The sequence below is a fragment of the Macrosteles quadrilineatus genome, unplaced genomic scaffold (assembly GCF_028750875.1).
Source record: "Macrosteles quadrilineatus isolate MER2022 unplaced genomic scaffold, UCM_ALF_1.0 Scaffold_5__1_contigs__length_97177068, whole genome shotgun sequence".
NCBI classification, from domain to species: domain Eukaryota; kingdom Metazoa; phylum Arthropoda; class Insecta; order Hemiptera; family Cicadellidae; genus Macrosteles; species Macrosteles quadrilineatus.
The window spans coordinates 39,454,012-39,473,509 of NW_026542598.1; the positions used below are offsets into that span (position 1 = coordinate 39,454,012).

General features: G+C 36.1%; 1 protein-coding gene across 2 annotated transcripts in view; it reads right to left on the reverse strand.

The window, feature by feature from the left end:
• LOC128994582 (ATR-interacting protein mus304-like) overlaps nucleotides 1-19,498 on the reverse strand; it is a 32,302-nt gene that overhangs the window by 2,985 nt on the left and 9,819 nt on the right. The window contains exons 6-15 of one of the 2 annotated variants that reach the window (XM_054419236.1): nucleotides 17,341-17,498; nucleotides 13,841-13,992; nucleotides 12,580-12,740; nucleotides 11,196-11,300; nucleotides 10,363-10,426; nucleotides 8,950-9,041; nucleotides 4,226-4,362; nucleotides 3,064-3,117; nucleotides 1,859-2,089; nucleotides 202-381 (exon numbers count right to left, since the gene is read on the reverse strand). In XM_054419236.1, coding sequence (XP_054275211.1) covers nucleotides 202-381; nucleotides 1,859-2,089; nucleotides 3,064-3,117; nucleotides 4,226-4,362; nucleotides 8,950-9,041; nucleotides 10,363-10,426; nucleotides 11,196-11,300; nucleotides 12,580-12,740; nucleotides 13,841-13,992; nucleotides 17,341-17,498 — 1,334 coding nt within the window. Of the gene's footprint in view, nucleotides 1-201; nucleotides 382-1,858; nucleotides 2,090-3,063; nucleotides 3,118-4,225; nucleotides 4,363-8,949; nucleotides 9,042-10,362; nucleotides 10,430-11,195; nucleotides 11,301-12,579; nucleotides 12,741-13,840; nucleotides 13,993-17,340; nucleotides 17,499-19,498 lie in introns of both variants that reach the window. The other variant, XM_054419235.1, reaches the window with a different exon arrangement.

The window sequence follows — 19,498 nt, forward strand, 5'->3', positions numbered from 1 at the left end:
TTAAATTGCGTTTCAGCAAAATCACACAATCCACATTTAGCGAGGGGTGCCTTTTCGCTCAATCCTCAGCAACTCAAAGTAAAAATAATAAGTTAAAGTTTAAAAAATAAACAATTTCAACAAAAAAACTTTAAATTACAATAATAGAAACAGAATTAACGTAGGCCTATTCCAATTTTTATTTAAAACTCATCCACTTACGTGTTGTGCTGTTCAAGCTAAATTTTGATTCGCTCATGAAGTGCAGAAAGTATTCGTAGCAGCCGAGGCTGTGAAAGTCGACGATGGCTAGAAAGTGTTCGTCTAGATTCATTAAGGCGCTCACCAGGAGCACACCTCGGTCGAACACCTTCTCCATTACAGATTGGTCTGCTTTACTCGCTGAAAGAAACGCAACTCAGTCAATAACTATTGTTCACAAGGACAAATTTGTCAAATTTACACTAGATAAATACTAAGATCCTTTAAATTTACAAGAGTGAAAATCAGTTAACCTAAACACAAGACTGACATGTACACATTTAATCTATATTGAACAGGAAAACAAATGAAAATAGGTGTAACTGAACCAGTGAATAATCCACAGATTTAAAAGGGTTGAAAACTACTGACAGAATTAGCAGTGCAAAAAGCATCATATTAATATTTTCAGGATAGACGAATACAGATGAAAGGAACCTAAAGTTGCAGTCTACTACGTGTGTCGGGACCGCATCGTGTGATAGGCCTATCAATGTTAGTTAACAGTTTGTTTGGGTCTATTGTTGTGTGTGTGTGACATTGAAGTCTTATACGTTTTTGTAACCCCGACATTGCCGCATTTACGACAAAACATGTAGGCCAGGTTAGGTTATTAACCTGACATCAAAAATTTGGATTACCGGTACTTGACGAGGTAAATTGTACCAAGCAGGAAATTCTCAAATTAATAAAATACCCCTTCCACAGCAAACCTGCAGACTAAGTGAATTTCCATTTATCTGGCTCGATTTTTAATAAAATATTCCCTTAAATCGGCAGATTTATTTCCTATTTAAATAACATTAATTTTAATGAGTACTTAGGTTTGCTGCTATAGGGAAGGTACAGTAATGAATTGGGCTTTTTTTATTTTGATAGCTTAGTATGTTTGGTCGTGGTTGTGTTTGTGTAGTTCAAATAAATTACGGCCAAATAAGTAAGAGAGAACAGTATTTTAATGGAAGAGTTAAATGTGTGAACAATCCTCAAAAAACGTAATAACAATAAAAATCATAATGGTTGCTAAGACAACTTAATATCAGCTGACGCTACATTTTTTATGCATTAAACAAATTGCCAAATTTGATTGAAATATATCCATAAACAAGTACAAAGCACAACAGTTAATTTATTCTCCACGTGAATAACATGGGAATTATTTGAATTAGGTATGTCTGTAACGGTTAGGCATACAACAACACATCTAGATATGCTAAACCTTACAACCTTTTAAAGTTCTACAAAATGATCTGGAAACAAGTTGTGAAATTTTATGTTTTTAGGGTAAAAACTGGGAAAAACTAATTTTACTCTATAAAACCTTCCATAAACTCCTGTTCCCATAGCGCGATCAAGCTGGTTAGCGAACTCGTTCAAATACATGTAAGTTTACACATTTGTACCAAATTTTATCAAAATCGGATCATTTTTGCTAGAGTTATCACGCTAACGGACATATATATATATGAATTTGTTGAACGGATGGTGTTTTTGGCCTCTGGGGACCTCAAAACAAAAAAATAAATCGGTCTCGGGTCTAGGACTTACCAAGAGACCTATGGTAATAGCTTTTTCCTATATGAAAAATTCACAAAAAAATATATAAAAGCAAACCAACCTGAAGGGTAAGCATAGCAGGTGTCACTAAGTAGATGTAAGCTTAGTTCACACACAAGAGAGTGACACTGACAAGACTTGGCAGTGGGCTTGACTGTGAGCCATGCTGGACGAGACTGACCACTACAGAACAGCGACAACACCCACACAGTCCACACATCTGTCAGCTGGTGCTTCCTTGGGGTGACTACAGCCCTCAGCAGACTGCACAACACTTGGAGTATACAAGAGTCTGGGGGAAACAAACATACAATGTTCTTTAAGTACCAGCTATACAGTGTGACTGATAAGTCCAGGAAGGGTGTAATAGATTCTTTGCCACCATGGAGTAATGAGACTTGGTATATCAATAATAACCATACTACTCTTTTAACTCATCATTACTTTTTTATCCCTTAAGGGGACGGCCCACTAGGAGTCAGACAAAATTCTAATATTGCAGCATAGGATGAGTTTGGTATCACATTGAAGGTCTTAGTTTAACACTTTGCCTCAAACCTGAACCCAAACGGACAACCGAGTCAAAAATGACAGTTACTCAAAGATTCATTGAATTTGCAATGCTACTATACACTACCTCTTCAGGGTGGAAGATGGAAGAAAATAAATTAAAGGTCTTTAAAATTTGAATACAATGCTGACATTTGAGCTGGAAGGAATAGCTGAGTAAAAAATGACAGGCGTTTCAAAATGGTAGATTCAAGAAATATTTGAACGATTGCCATTTTTGATATTCTGTCGAATTGTAGGGTACTTATGCTTACCCTTAAGATTTTCAACTTACTCCAAATGGGCCGTCCCACATAGGTGGCATCCAATAACCATGTACCCAGAAAAGTAGCTTACTATTACCAGTAATGATATGCCAAATTTGGTTGAGATATCTCTTTTCTTTTTAAAAGTTATTAAGTCGTCCTAAGACTTAATTGTCGCCCTGTATACATGTATTTGGAATGTACTAATAGCCTACATTTTCCTATGAATGATGGTTGCACCAACAATATTAGGAGAGCCAGCCCTCCATCCACCAAATGCGGCTAGAACTAAAGTCTTTGATAATTGATATACATAGACGTCATGAATCCTGCAGCATGGCCTGTTTTTCTAGTGGGGCCTTGGCTAAATGCTAATGTGGTGGAATGTAACAGTAACAATAACCAGAGCCATAACCTCATGCAATACTCAAATTATATCAATTGTTCTCACCTGGTGTGAACTGAATATGACTCGACTTTTCCTTGAAATTGAAAGTCTTCTCAGCTAGAACAATAATTTTGTTTTTCAGAAAATGGGGAGCAGCCAACTTAAGGTACTAAATAATTGTTGGTATACCCACCCATTATAATGTTTACTAAGCAGGTTTAAATAATAAAATAAAATAAAACAAAAAAACAACTCGCAATATCAGAGATTCACTTAGTTTATCAATTTTAAATAAATGATGAAGTCTAACAGATTTTTCCAGATAAATCAAGAATGTTCTTGTTCTTACATAAGTATCAGTGTTGTTAAGAACACTTATATTTCATGCTACGGGATTGACTAAAATGACCATATTCAACATTATGCAAATGGTACAACGTACAACCTCACATCTCTAAACAGGTGGTACTTTGGTATTAAAGCGACCACACCAATAAATCAAATTCCAAATAAGATTTCAATTAGTTTAAAAATAACAAAATCTTCCTAACATAACCTAACATAACCCAACCTAAAACATAGAAAAGGAGTATAGCTAGCTTACCTTGAAAGTGTTGATAGGCCATAGAACAAGTAGAAAATAACACTGTGCACACAATATTGTCATGGCTGTTGTCAACTATCATAGTTGACAACAGCCATGACAGCACCATTTTGTAATTTATAAACTCTTTCTCTACACTTGACAAAGTCCCTTAGGGGACGAAATGTTGTGTGCACAGTGTTATTTTCTACTTGTTCTATGGCCTACCAACACTTTCAAGGTAAGCTAGCTGCTATCCTCCTTTTTCTACAATTTATAATCCTGGCCCAGGGCCTTCCCTTAAACAAAACCAACCTAAAACATAGTCATCCAATTATTAGGTGTGGTCCGACTACTAATATAAGTACCCAATAGGCAATAATACTACACAGGGGTATTGGAGAAAGCTTTTCATATACCTGCTTTTGTCACAGTTCTATTTGTTAGGTAACATTCAAGAAATTGACTAATAACAAGTTACGCTTTTAACTTGGTCATATCACCAACAAACACCAACGTTGTTTAAGCTCTTTTGAGAAAAAGTGTATGACCACAACCGCATGATCTTACAATGTAACATATGTTAAACTGTATTTCAGGAAAGAGTAAGAACTATGAAACTGTTTTGTCACAATTCCTTACCCGAGTTATGGCACAAAGAGTCAATGATGTGTGGAAACCTGACCGCTGCAACCAATACTTGGAGAATCTTGTGGATTACTAGGCATCCAGGTCTCGCCAAAACAGCCCATCGTAGCACATCCACTATCAGTGTTTGGCTGGCAACATAACAGAAACGTTTAACACAACATTTTTATAATTTATCGTCTTACTACTGGAAATTTCAGGGGAATGAGCTGGACTAGTGGGACTTGGGTCTCCGGTTCAAATCCCATCAATGGATTTTATCTGAGTGATAAAGCTTTGACTCTCTAGTGTTGGCCTAATGTGAAAACGGTTCCGTGCTAGAGTCTAGTGTCCTAGCACGTAGAGGTAAGACAAAAAAAATAACTGAATATTGATCTAGGTTTTCAAGTATTTAATTACCTTGCAATCATCAAATCATCTTTATTTCGTCAATTGTATAGTTTGGTACATGAAATAAAGTCAATCTCCTTCGAAGTCAGATTAAACTCCCTACATGTTTTTTTTGACAACTACTGCCAAATATTCAGGTACATCTTCTACAATTTGTCAAGTATAAAATTTAACATTGATCTCGGAACACACAAAATAGGTACATTCAACACCATGGTGTCTACTAAACCTGGTTTGAAAAATTCAAGGAGTTTTCCAGGAGAATTCAAGACAAATTCCTGAATTTTAAGAGCTACTATCGGAACCCGCTCAACTAATCGCAACCCGCTAATAATAATTTATTATTACTATTAATGATTATTATTATTTAAAACAAAACTTGTCCAGAGAAAAGTATTTTATACAACACTAGCTGTACCCGCGGGCTTTGCCCCGTTTAACTTTATACGTGAGATTGTTCGCATGGCTCAATCACGTCCTGGTTGAAGTTCGTTCGCTACGCTCACTCACCATTAGGTTAGAGCTCGTTCGCTGAGCTCACACGTAATGGTTGAAGTTCGTTCGCTACGCTCACTCACCTTTACGGTTGGAGCTCGTTCGCTGCGCTCACTTGCCTTCAGGTTAGCTCGTTCGCTACGCTACCTCGCCTCCGGGTTGAAGTTCGTTCGCTACGCTCACTCACCTTTTGGTTTCAAATTAGCGGTTGTCAAATATTTAAAAAAATGATAGTGCTGTACTCTGTTGGTAATCCTTGTAACTTTAAAGCTATTGAACATCATAGAACAGAACCAACTTGTTTAATTGAAACAGCTGTTATGATTTATTAATTCCATTTAAATATGAGTACTCATTAGGTTAACATGGGAAACTCCAGGGCCACTGGGGCGGAGCCCGAGAGTCCGATCAGAATAAAAACCACTTAGTTTTCCTATTTAATGCCTAAAGAATCAGTGTACCAAATTTCAGCCTCCTAGGTAAGTGGGAAGTGGGAGAATTAGTGATGAGTGAGTGAGTCAGTCAGTCAGTCAGTCAGTGAGGGCTTTGCCTTTTATATATATAGATAATAAAACAGTATAACTAGTAGGTAAGGCGACACCAGCTATCATCTCCTGCGATTGTGGGAATACCGGTGAGCATATCCTGCGGTTTCGGCAACACCGATAATCGTCTCCCGCAATCGCGGCAATACCCGTGACCATATCATAAAAAGACTACGGTATAAAGGGTAAAAGTTTTTCTTTATTAGACTCTTATTTACAGAACAGAAAGTATAGAACAACAGTGACCAAAAACGGTGTGAAACATATGTCAAACTGGAATTTAGCTAATTATGGTGTACCTCAAGGGTCAATATTGGGCCCTCTGTTTTTCCTGATCTTTATTAATGATAATGACCTTCCAAAAGCTATTGGCAGAGATTTAATCTTATTTGCTGATGATACAACAGCAATCATAAGAGAGGATTCAGTAAATAACTTAATTGTATCAATGGAAAACACTTTGGATTGTATGAAAAAATGGTTTTCAGATAATGGTTTAAAGCTGAATATTGACAAAACTCATATAATCAAATTTTCTTTAAAAAACAGTGTAATTCTCGATAAAATTCCAAATTTAGTAGAATCTCATAGATTTTTGGGTGTATTGCTTGATACTCATATTAATTGGAAGATTCACATACAGGGAGCGGCAAAATGATCTGACGGTTTTATTTGCTGCCCTGTCAAGTGAGTGATTGGCGTAGGGTGGTGGGAATAGAGGCGTTATAAAGCCAACGTGTGAACATTTTTAATAGCCACGGAGCCGTGGGACAGCTGAGCACCATGACTTTGTAGTAGAAGTGTTTTTAAAATTCCTGTGTAGCTGTTCAGTACACGTTTCAATGTGGGTCAATGAAGAAAAGTCCCAACTTGAAACACCATTTTGCTGTAGGTGGGTAACTTTAGAGCTACTAGTTCAGCATTGAAACTAAAATCTGACTACGTGGTGTGAAACTAAAGAGAGTGAGAAAGACTATGTGGCGTGATTGAAAGTGTGATTCGTCACTCATAATGACAACTTTGTCATCTCTACTTGTTCTGAAAAAGAGATGCGCTTTGCATAACCACTGGGCTTCAACTTTTGCAGTTTCACGATTGCCATTTTGTATGAATGAAAATGCAGATGGTATTGTAATACTCTTATACTGAGCGGCCAGACAAGTTCAGAGCTGCAGCTTATTTACGTTTAGGCTGCTGAGGACTAACTTCCACAGTGTATCTCACTCTCTCGGCGCTCTCTGGTGTCCGAGCTGACATTGGACAGCCTGTTGACTTTTTTCAATGCTATACTAGTAGCTCTAAAGTTACCTACTCACAGCAAAATGGTTTTTTGAGTTGGGACTTTTCCCCTTGGACCCATATTGAAAAGTGTACTGAACAGCTACACAGGAATTTCCACTTTTAAAAACACTTCTACTACAAATACATGTTTCTCAGCTATCCCACGGCTCCATGGCTACTAAAAATGTTCACACGTTGGCTTTGTAACGCCCCTATTCCCACCACCCTACGCCACTCATTCGCTCGACAGGGCGGCAAAGAAAACCGTCAAATCATTTTGCCGCTCCCTGTAGATAAGATGAAAGGCAAACTAAGATCTATTTCTTTTGCTTTCTTTCACCTGATAAACTGTGTACCCCAGGATACATGTATCACAGTTTACTATGGATACGTTGAATCCATCTTGAGGTATGGAATCATACTGTGGGGAGTGTCAACAGAAGTCAAATCCCTACTAATTTCACAGAAAAAAATTATTAGAATCTTAACCAAATCAAGAAGGAGAAAATCATGTAAAAACCTGTTTAAAAGTCTTAGAATTCACACCATTTTTGGATTATACATAAATGAAATTCTAAATTGGATACATAACACTAAGGAAAATTTGTCAGATGTAGTCAAATTTACACATAATTATAATACAAGGAATAAATGTAATTTCAGATTACCACATCAAAAATTGATGACTTTCAGGAACAGCCCTCAATATATGGGACTTAGATTGTACAATGAATTACCCCTGTATCTTAAAAATTTAAATGCTACTCAATTCAAAGATAAAATAATTGAGAAAGCCTACTATTCACTTGACGAATTTTTGGAGAACCCTATAGTGTAGATACAAATTCTCTGATATCCTACATGAGTTTATTTTAATTATTTTTTTTACATCACTATGACGAAACACCTGTTCTTAAGTAAAGAACGTTTTGTGTAAATAAAATATGTCTATGTCATATCTTGCGGTTTCGGCGACACCGATAATCGTCTCCCACGATCGCGGCAATACCCGTGAGAAAATCTTGCGGTTTCGGCAACACTGATAATCGTCTCCCACGATCGCGGCAATACCCGTGACCATATCTCGCGGTTTCGGCGGCACCGATAATCGTCGCGATTTCGGCAACAAAAGCGGTAGTGTTTGGTTAGCCGACGATTCCGATGACCGAGCTGTGGATTCCTGGAGTTTTCCAGGACATTTCAAGGTAAGATAAAATTCCCGGAGTTTTCCCGGTTTTCCCGGAGAGTAGACAATATGAACACAAAACCTATAGATTAATAAGATTATTAGTGTTGTGGTGCAGAATTTGTGTGTACTAAAGCTTAGTCAGGGCGGCAACTGGTATTGTAGTGTCCAGTTCGAGGTCTTGTGACATGCTGATCAGCTGTTCAATGACTTGCATATTCAAACAATGTATTTGCTTCGCTATAAGTTTGTCATTCAAAATGTTGTAACTTTCATATTTTACTGCTTGTCCCGACTAAACTTGTTCACTCACGGATACACTGATCTAGTAAATATATGGTTTTAAATTTAATTTATATATTTTGTCAACGTTTATTCAATGTTAAAATTTACATATGACAAATTGTAAGAGGTTATACCCCAAGATGTGGTAGTCACCTCGAAACATGTAGTTTATTATGACTCCAATGGATTTGCAAGAGATTTTAAAACTATTGATAGTTTCATTGCTTAAGTTAATAGTACAGAAACTAGAGATTAAAACCTTTGTAACTGATTCTTAACCTACAGCATGCCAAAGAACACTTTAACTATCATAGCGTTAACATATTATCTAGATAAAATAGATCTGTAGTATAGAAGCTCATAATTTATTCAAAAAGGTATAAGTTTTATCACTCCAATAACAGTATTGCGTCTTTTACACACAGGAAAATTAAAAAAAAAAATCAAACAAAATGCAAACATGTGTGCTATTCACACAAGATTACTGAAGGAATCAATGTATATATAAATAAATACACATGTAATGATTAACTTACGTTTCCTTGGAGATAGCCTGGTTAGAATTGAGCATACTTAGTATCAGAGAGACAGATCCTGCCAGCACTCCTTGGAACCTGAGGGTTTTCCTCTACAAGTACAACAACATGTCTTAGGTAACAGAAATATGTAAACCAACATTAACTACTCAAAATGATTCAATCAGCAACATTTTATAACAATGTTAGGTTGTAGAACTCCACTAGAAGGTCAAAGCCATTGTTAAAGTAAACAGTGTTGGTGTTTAGGAGTTGACCGTGATGTCGAACTGGCAAAAATATTGATCTTTTTGGATGGATCCAATCCACTTTCGTGACAAGCCAAATTTTGTTCTATGATTTGTAGCTTGTCTGAAAGATGGATTGCTGCAACATATCCAAAACATCAACCAGTAATTTCCCCACATCAACTCTTAAAGATCAAAGTTAGACAGTGAGTAACTAACAAGTGGATTTAGGTTTAAAAATAAGAAGATTAATTTCCAGTGTTAATGAGAGAAATAATAGTATAGACATGGTTAAAAGGAAAATTAAACGGAACAAAAGTATGTTTCTCACTCGAGCCGGATTGGCAAACATGATTTTTTTTAGCCGCACAGTACAGTAGAAGTCCGATTATCCGAGCCAAACGTGACCAAGACTACCTTGGAAAATCAAAAACTATGTGGAAAAAATTATTAACGGTGGAATTGCATTTGCACGGTTATTAATGCTGTGGACCTGGAACAATATTGAAAAAAAAAACGGCTATATACAGTACTGTATTTGCTCGACTGTCGATAATGCGGATTTATTGTAATCCGGACCGGACGACAGCCACATTAGTCCGGATGAGCGAATCTACTGTATTTATTTGATTAATGCATAATTTAATTAGTTTCAGAGTTTGAAAATTGAGTAGCCATTATACATCTTATAGTTTAAAATTCTTGAGAACTGATTATAATTGAAAACAAAATTGTTTAAAATCATAATTTTTAGAAGAACTTTCAAAATGACCCCTTGACTTTCATTATACTCCCCCTTTTCTTAATCGATTTGGTAGATATATACTTTTTAAATTTCTTTGTAAAAAAAATTCAAAATAGCTTAAATTAACCATAAGTTATTTAAATATATACATTCGTCTATTGGGTCTGATGATTGGAGTGTCCAATCAAAATCGATCACCACTTATCTTTTATATGCATTTACCGTCTTGTGAGTCAACAGTATAAGTGTAAATATAATTAGGATACAAGAATTATTTCACGTAGGTAATTTTGTACCTTCAGGTTATATAGTGTATTTTGGCAAAAGTGTAACATTATTGATTGTATCAAAAGTGTGGGACACATGAATAAACAGTTTTTAATTGAACCTTGCATCACAATGTTCAATATTGTCATATTCAGGTATGTCAATATTGCTTACCTGTTTTTCAATTTGTCGGACAATATTTTTCACAGTATCCAAAATGTCACCAGATTCCTTTGAGCTGCTGAAAAATATTAAACAAAAGATAATAAATAAAATAATAGCTTCTTGATAACATTATACAAATATAATAAAATACATCGTCCAATAATCTTCCATTTGTCTACTCTTAAACAGTGAACATTAACAAGAAGAATAGTTGGGTTACATAAGAAGTAATTTTTATTTCATTGTCCTTTGGATGTTAAAGTAGACATGCCGTCTTAATAGGCCAGAGCTGTTCTTTACTTTCAAAAATACCAAATAAAATTGAATGGGTACCAGTATTGCACTTTTTATTTTTTGTCTGGTTGTTGCCATGTTCGGTTGTGTATTAACTTATTTTTTGTTTTGTTTTTGCACTTCATATTTTACCTATTGTAGTTAATTACGCGCTATATTATTTTGCTGGTATCAGCTTGGCTTAGTTAAAAACTTAGTGTATTCAACTGATATCAATAATTTACATCAGCAAATTTATTGCAGGTGGCTCCGTTCAACCAAGTCCATTTTGATTAAAAAATTGGTGACAAAAGGGATGATGGAATGTCTTTTTATGTGCATTGTCAAAGGTTAAAGGAAACTTTAAGCACAGTTCATTTTAATAATTTAGGTTTCAACTAAACAATTGTAGTCTATAAATCTACTCGATGATGGTTTATCAGCTAGTTGTGAATAAAAGAACACACATGAAAAATATTCTTTTACTAACCACAGACCCGACAAATAGGCTAATATTATTGGTTGTACATCATAAGTATGCAATCGTCGAGGATCAACTTCAATCATACCTTGAAATTATTTTCTGAGCTGTGGTTTGTGACGCCTCTACAAGTATTGATATCAGGCCCAAAGCTCTTCTTGCCGTGATCCCTCTCTCATCATTGTACAACTCTCTGGAAAACAAAACATTACTTCTGTGACAGTTGTGAAATGAAAAGTAATGAAAAATGTCTTTATTTGGCGAAGTAAGCACTTGTAAGTCCTCTCTACCATTTAACCTCTAAAACAAAAATAGACTAAAACTAATCACTATAGTTAAAAAATAATCTAAAGTAGGCTTAACATAAGTATATATGGTAAACATTATAGAGATAGTTAAACATGATGAAATTAAAATTGACTAACCCTAAATAGAATCATTCACATTGCTAACAACCCATCTCACCAGTGCCAAAGACTCACTTAGGCCTACTCCTCAAATTAATGGATTTTATTTTATCTCTATCCCAAACCTTGCACAGTTTACTACGGTTTTATGTGGTCAGGGAGAGAATTTAACGTTCCAATTGCAGACAAAGAAAGATTTATTAAAAACTGTTGTGAAATTAATGGGTGTAGTGTAAAGAAAAGTACCTCTACAAGTGGCCGGGTTCTGATGTCAGAAATAAACCAGAAATTATCAGAAAAGTTTGGAGTTTTCGATATTGGAGTGGAGAAGAGACCAGTAAATTCCTGAAGTTCATTTAATTAATCAACTTCATTAATGAAAGTACATTTAAATAAGGTGTAACATCATACTATCGTATCAGGTCAAATGAATCTCATATTGTGTCTGCTGAAACTTGCTAGAAACCTCAGTAGTCATGTTATTGATACACGCCATTATTTTCAAATTCAGTGGAGTGTACTCTGCAAAACGTTTGTTAAAACCCCTGTTGCAAGTGGAATTGGCTTGGTCAGCCTAATTAAAGTGTATTGTCTAAGAAAAATGAAAAACAACTCATGGTCTTTGGAAATGTCATAATTAAAATATCTAGACTAGTGTATGAGGGAGAAATGTGGCAGATAAGGAGAAAAATGGAGAGAGCTAAGATTACTATACACCAACCCGGATATTGTTGCAATGGTTAAAGGAAGAAGGTTAAATTAAATAGGGTATGTCTTAAGAAGAGAGAAAGGAACAAGACTTTATGAAGTTTGGAGAGCCACACCTGGAGGTAATCGTCCATAGGGAAGGTTGAAATTAAAATGGACTGACCAAGTATTGAATGACATCAGGAGGATGGGTGCAAAAGTCAACTTGGCAGAAGGCAGACAAGGGTGGAAGAGGCTGGTACACGAGGCGAAGAATCAACAGAGATTTGTGGAGCCACGGCAGTAAGTAAGTAAATGGAAAATGCTATGTTTTATGGACGTGTAAGAAAAACACAATAATTGTTTATCCTGGCCTACCTGTGAGAAATGATGTCATCATACTCCTTGTCCAGAGATAATTGTCGAAAACCTGACAGAATCAGTTCTCGTTCTCTTTTAGTAAACTGATTGTTGGAACATGTCGTGGATTCCAGTTGCTTCAGAAACTCCACGAGAATCTTGTGGCACACATTCACTACCTAAACAAGGGAGTTACTCTTAGCAACTATTACGGCGAGCCAAGGTTTATAACATGTCAGATTGTTTTCCATCTTTGCTTTATTTGTAATTATTTTATAGTTCGTTTGATAAAATTCTTATAGATTTGTGATAAAAATGGATTCTATGCAAGACTTTGACGTACTGCCTCAGTTGAGGAAGTTTGATTGTACAAGTCGTAAATATTAAACAGCTTTGTTACTTTTATTTCAAAATGGCCACTAGTAAAGGAAATATACTTATCCATGCCCACTACAAGTCAACTTGCCTCTGTCAGTACTGGGTGATTTGTTGTGATGAGTAAAACAAAAAGTTACTCTTTTGATCAAATGTTTAAACTAGCCTATGAAACTTAGCAAATTACAAACGTTATAAAGAAAAGATGCCTTGGAAATGAATAGGATACAAAATGTGTTAGAAGTTAAGAAATGTTCACAACTGATTAGAAGGGATGTATCTGTTTCGATACTGAACGTCATCCAGCTTACGCAACCCGAATAAAACTGATTCTGTTTTTGGTTTCCAAGTACCATGAAGAAAAATATGAGTAGTTTTGGACCTAAGACTGTGGTTGTAGGCAGAAGAGTAATATGTCCTTAAAAATGTTTCTAAAAAAACAATTTGAAGCAAGATGGAGAACAATCTAAGAGCTTGAAAAAAATAACCACAATAGTGTATTAGGTGGTGTATTAGGTGTATTAGTGTATTGGTGGAGTCATTATAAACGGTGCTATTAGTGTTCCATTGTGTGAGCTTTTTACGTGACACCTTTTATAGATTATAGTGTTTTGTGATTGGTTATTATTTGCATGTTGTATCATGACTTGACTGCTATACAGTGCATATTTTTTGACTGCTACCCTCTGTATTGTATTCCAACTTAGGTTGGGTGTTTGTGTATTGTTAGTTGTAATGTGTTAGTTAAGTTTTTTCACCTGAAGACGAGATCAGATTCCAGATCCCGAAACGTTGTGTATTGTTTTTTACAATTGTGATGGAAAATGTCCGCAATAAACCTTTGAACAACAGTGTATTAGAATATCACCGAATATTGTGTCGCCTATGGCTATGTCGTACTCACTTGTGATAACACTTCCTGGCTAGAATCACTAGTGACGTCCACTAGATCGGGAGACAACAACATGGCTGCACATTGAGTGATGCAAGTGTTAGAGATGGACAGCTCTCTTCTGACCGTGGTACATCTACCACTACTTGTACTGCTTCCCTCGCCTACACATACAATATTCAATATTGTTACAATACTCTCATTGATAATACAAGATTGTAATACATTTAGAAAATGCACTTGAACTGTTTTTAATAAAAATGCAATTTTTCTTGAGAAGATATATGAATTAAGTAATGTGAACGATGTACAACTATTTAAAAACATATCTGAAATGTTGGATTTAAGTTTGAACTGCTGGGACACTATTTATTGTATTTTATGTACATGAACAAATAAGAGTGAATGAACGAACAAGACATTTTGAATTGAATTGAATGCAAGGTAACGAGACTGTGGATAAGCAAACTTTAATTACTATACGGGATAGGTCGGTTTTTTAAGTCAGTTTTCACTTTTATCACTTTTCAAACCAAAAAACCCTAAACCAAGTTAATGGATAATGTCAGGTTTTGTTTGTCGGTTGTTGAGCAATGGTTTCGTCACCATCCCATGACACAATAGCAACATCCTCACGAGGATTGCAAGGAACATATGAGATTATACGCAATGGGAGAGACAATAGTAACGTCTATGTGATCATAAAGATGTTTACGATTCTTTAAGACCACGGTAGAGTCAGGATTTCGCCTTGGTCCAGACAGATGATGGTGTGTCCGATACCGCGGTACACATTCATGATTTTGACACGATCGTGGGCAAAAATAATGTCCTTGCAATGGCGGGATGCGATGATAATGTCTTTGCGATTGTAAGAGAAGTTCAAAATGTTGCTGCGATCACGGGCAACGTTGATGAGGTAGGGATTGTGGTAGATGTTTCAAGATTTTACCACAGTCGTAGAAGATGATGATATTGTCTTCTCGATTGTGCAGGATGTTTAACCCTAGAGCTGGCACTATTGTAACGCTGTACTGGCATAGGGATATTATTGATTATGTAATATCATTTTTAAACCATCATAAAAATTAGAAATAGCAACATAACTATGTATTATTATATACAATTTTGTTCAGAATAAGACAAAGAACAATAATATAAGGAGTTTACATGGTTACCACAAAAAAAATTTTCAGTTTTTCCGAATTGTAGGCATTATTAATTTTTTTATAAAATATTTTTATATTCCGTCGTGTATGTGACGCTTGCGTCACAGCGGCGACGCATCAGACGGTAAAAATCAGCTGATTGCTGGAGAACGGGGGAGGGGGTAGGAAGCGCAGAGACAGAGCATAGTCGTGTTCCGAAGTCAAGGGGGTGTAGGCGCCATGGTCAAGGCTGGACAACATCGCCGAATTGATAATTTTTCCTTAGTTTAAGTAATTTTAAAATATGTTCTAATTTTTTTCAGGAAGGGGGGGGATTAAGGGGTTAGGGAACTATTAATTATTTCAGCTTAATATGTAAATTATACCTTAGAGCACACTCGTACCCATAAGGTACGAGTGGAAGTTTCAGTGTTCTTTTCCTTATTACATTAATAATTAGATGCATTAATAATATTAAATCATCAAAATGGCTGTGATATGGATGTGGTTTGGCTCAGTAATTAATTTAAGATCATTATTATTCAACTCAGAATGTCGCTAGCAACACTAGATTGATTATATTGAGCCTTAACGATCCTTATGAGTCCAGTACCGTTACTATAAATTGTAGTAACACGCTTCATGTAGCTAAGTGCAGGTAAGATTTATCATCATAAGGTAAATTGTAAAGTTGTAGTAAATTTTGTGCTGATTCCAAAAATATATAGTTTATATAGCTTATTTTGTGTATTTTATTTGATAGCCCTATAATTATGTTGATAGTACCCCCGCGCTAGAACCAAATAATCATCCAACCCAGGTCATGTACAAAACCGTACCGTACACCTTATATAATATATAATAATAATATATAATAATAATATATAATAATAATAATAATATAATAATATATATATAAAATATGTATAATGGCCTTAGTGCCGAAATACGTATTAGTTGAATAAAAATGAATTTCAGGGTACTCTGGTTTGTATTATTTAACTTATTTATTAAAACAGTAGCCCTAAAAAGTGAGCAAAACTAAAAAAAAATATAATATATATTATATACTAGCTGTAACCCGTGGGCTTTGCCCCGTTTAACTTCTTAATTTTCAAGATTATCTCGTTCGCATGGCTCAATTACGTCCTGGTTGAAGTTTGTTCGCTACGCTCACTCACCTTTAGGTTGGAGCTCGTTCGCTACGCTCACTCCCTTTAGGTTGGAGCTCGTTCGCTGCGCTCACTTGCCTTCAGGTTAGCTCGTTCGCTACGCTAACTCGCCTCCAGGTTGAAGTTCGTTCGCTACGCTCACTCACCTTTTGGTTGCAAATTAGCTGTTGTCATAAATGTAAAAGAAATAATAGTGCTGCACCCTGTTGGTAATCCTAGTAACTTTAATGCTATTGAACATCATAGAATAGAACCAACTTGTTTAATTGAAACAGCTGTTAAGATTCAATAATTCAATTTCTCATAAGGTTAACATGGGGAACTCCAGAGCCACTGGGGCGGAGCCCGAAAGGATTTTTGAAATAAGAATATGCCTATATGTTAATCGGGAATGTGAGCTATCATCATGCCAAATTTCAGCCCAATCCGACCAGTATTTTTCGCGTTCACTTGTCACAAACATACATCCATACATCCATACATACATCCATACATCCAAACTTTCTCATTTATAATATTAGTAGGATTAGTAGGATTAGTAGGATACCGTAACACCTGCATTGGCGCTGTACATCCGGCGTTGCCATTTTGGCCGCGGCCGTTCGCGCCGTATATCCGGCGTTTGCCTGCGCTAGGGTTAAGATTTTGCCGCTATCACAGATTATATTCACGATTAAATTATAAAAATACCCACAAAATTTGTATATACCAAAACCTAATACTGCTTTTCTAATGGCTACCATACAAGACATGTGTTCATCATTACGTAGACATTAGGAGTGTTTGGGAATAAAAAATAATTAATTTTATCGTCGTTTCAGGGATGCATACATTTTCCACCAGTTATAATGAACAATTAAAGTTTTACCTGCAATAGTTCCTGCGACAACATAACCCTGCCATCACCAACAGCAAACCAAATAAACAAAAATAAAGGATTTTAAGGGATAAACATAATGCAGGTATTAACACCATTAGGCTAAAAAAAGTGAAAACTGACAACCGATAAAACAAAAACCAAACTGATTAAAATTGCAACTGACTCATCACTAATACCATCCATTTTATGTAGGCCTATGCATTTAATTTAATGGGTACCTTAGTTTGTTGTAGACAGTTATACAACTCAGTTTACTGTTTAATTTAGTATATTTTTGTTCGATATGCTGTGAATAAGAAAGACTAGACAGACCTATGAACAGTCGAGGTACGTAGGAGCGTGTGGTCTCGGAGGCCTCGGCTGGTGATGGGTTTAGCAGCTCCGACGTAACAAAGTCTCTGATGAACTTGAGACTTGGGTCTTTTATCACGTTGCTGCTGTCCCACTCCTCTGTACCATCCTTACCTGGCCTGACAAACTTGATAAATAAATACATGTAAAACCTGATAACAAGAACAATTTGGTTTACCAAATACGAAATGCTTAGTCACAGTGATGGTCTCATCCAAGAACATCATCTATAAAAAATCCTATCAGATGAAATGGAAATTAACTTTTAGTTGCAGGTCTGCTGCGGTGGGGGTATTTATTACTGTTTTGGGACCCTTTTGTATGTCTTTCAACAATGAGTCAAGTTTCATCTTATTTTACACTCCTTACAAAGGAGTTTGAAGCCAATATGATTTCACTGCAGAGTCCACAGCTGATATCATATTGTTTTGCTTTATTATGAGGAAAGAGTTAGCATCCCTGCCCTTTGGCTGAAAAGTTTAACCCTTCGCGGACGGGTGACGGATATATCCACCTAAGTCTTTGGCAATAAAGGTGGTGGACGGGAGTCGGATGTATCCAACTTATCTTCAGACGGCCTGGCTGGTGTTTTTGCAGTACCCAGATGTCTCGGGCTACCACGGCTCTACTTGCCCACGCTCTTCGCAACCACTACAGCCTTGCTTTCAAGGTCGTAGGGAGTGGGCAACACGCTGGCTGCCCTCTTCCACGTTCCCCCCACCCCCACGATGTTGCACGTTTAGCACAACGTTGACTTTGTTGGCACTAAAAGCTACAGTTGTTGTCTGTCTAACAGCATGAAATAGTGATAACATATTGTTATTGTAATGGTTGGCTCTACTGACTATTGTCATTTTAGTTTATTATCATGTGTTAATTGTTTTTGTTTACTTGGAGTTGATTGATACTAATAAAATACTTTTACCTAGATTATTCTATCATGATCAATTCTGATTTAATGGGTTTAATACATGGCGCAGTCGGTATTTGCATAGTTTGGGAATTAATATACTGACACTGAAATTTAACTTTTTTACCTATACAAACATATCAACAACTTTTGTGGTATCTACCATTATCAAAAAAGTTTATCATGGCTCATACACAAGTAAGAATGCCTGAACCTTTTTCCTTCCAACCAGCGGAATGGTCACCATGGAAAAAACGTTTCGAAAGATTTAGAACAATTAGTGATTTGGATCAATCATCTGAAGAAAAACAAGTGAGTACACTCATATATGCAATGGGCCCAAAATCAGAAGAAATATTCTCATCCTTCAAAATGACCAACGAAGAAACAAAGTATAAAACAGTCATGGACAAATTTGATGGGCACTTCAATCCAAAGAAGAATATTATTTATGAAAGAGCCAAATTTCTACGTAGAAAACAAGGACTAACAGAAACTGCAGAAGATTTTGTGACAGATTTATATTCTCTTGCTCGTACCTGTGAATGGGGAACGCTTGAAGATGAAATGTTATTAATGGTCATTATTATTGGTATGCGTGATCAAGATTTGAGTGATAAACTACAATTAGAAAATAAAGTTACATTGGAATCTGCAATAACTTCACTTCGCAAATCAGAAGAATTGAAACGACAAAAAGAAGAATTGACCCTCCCATCAATCGAAGCTGTAAATAAAAATCAACGTGCTAGATATGATAATGCAATACATTCATCCAAAAGAGAAAATAGGGATCAAGGGAGATTAACGTATTCAAGCTCAAATGTCAAGAGCTATCCCAACTCTTGTATTTGGTGTGGTTCAACCCCTTCTCATCGAAGAGGTCTGTGTCCAGCAAAAGATCGCAAATGTTCTAGGTGCAAGCGAAATGGCCACTTTTCACACTGTTGTCTTCAAAACAATGTTCGAGAAATAGACTTGGATCGTTCAGATGACTTTACCCAAATCGCTAATGAACCAGACCCATCGAAAAAATTCATTGGGTGTGTGTATTCTAGTAAAACAAAAAATGATCCCTGGACAATAAATGTAAGACTTAATGAAGACACTGTCAAGTTCAAAATCGACACAGGAGCTGACGTGACAGTAATACCATCCAACATAAAGCTAAGCAAAAAAATTGCAGTCCAGCCTACCCAGAGAACTTTA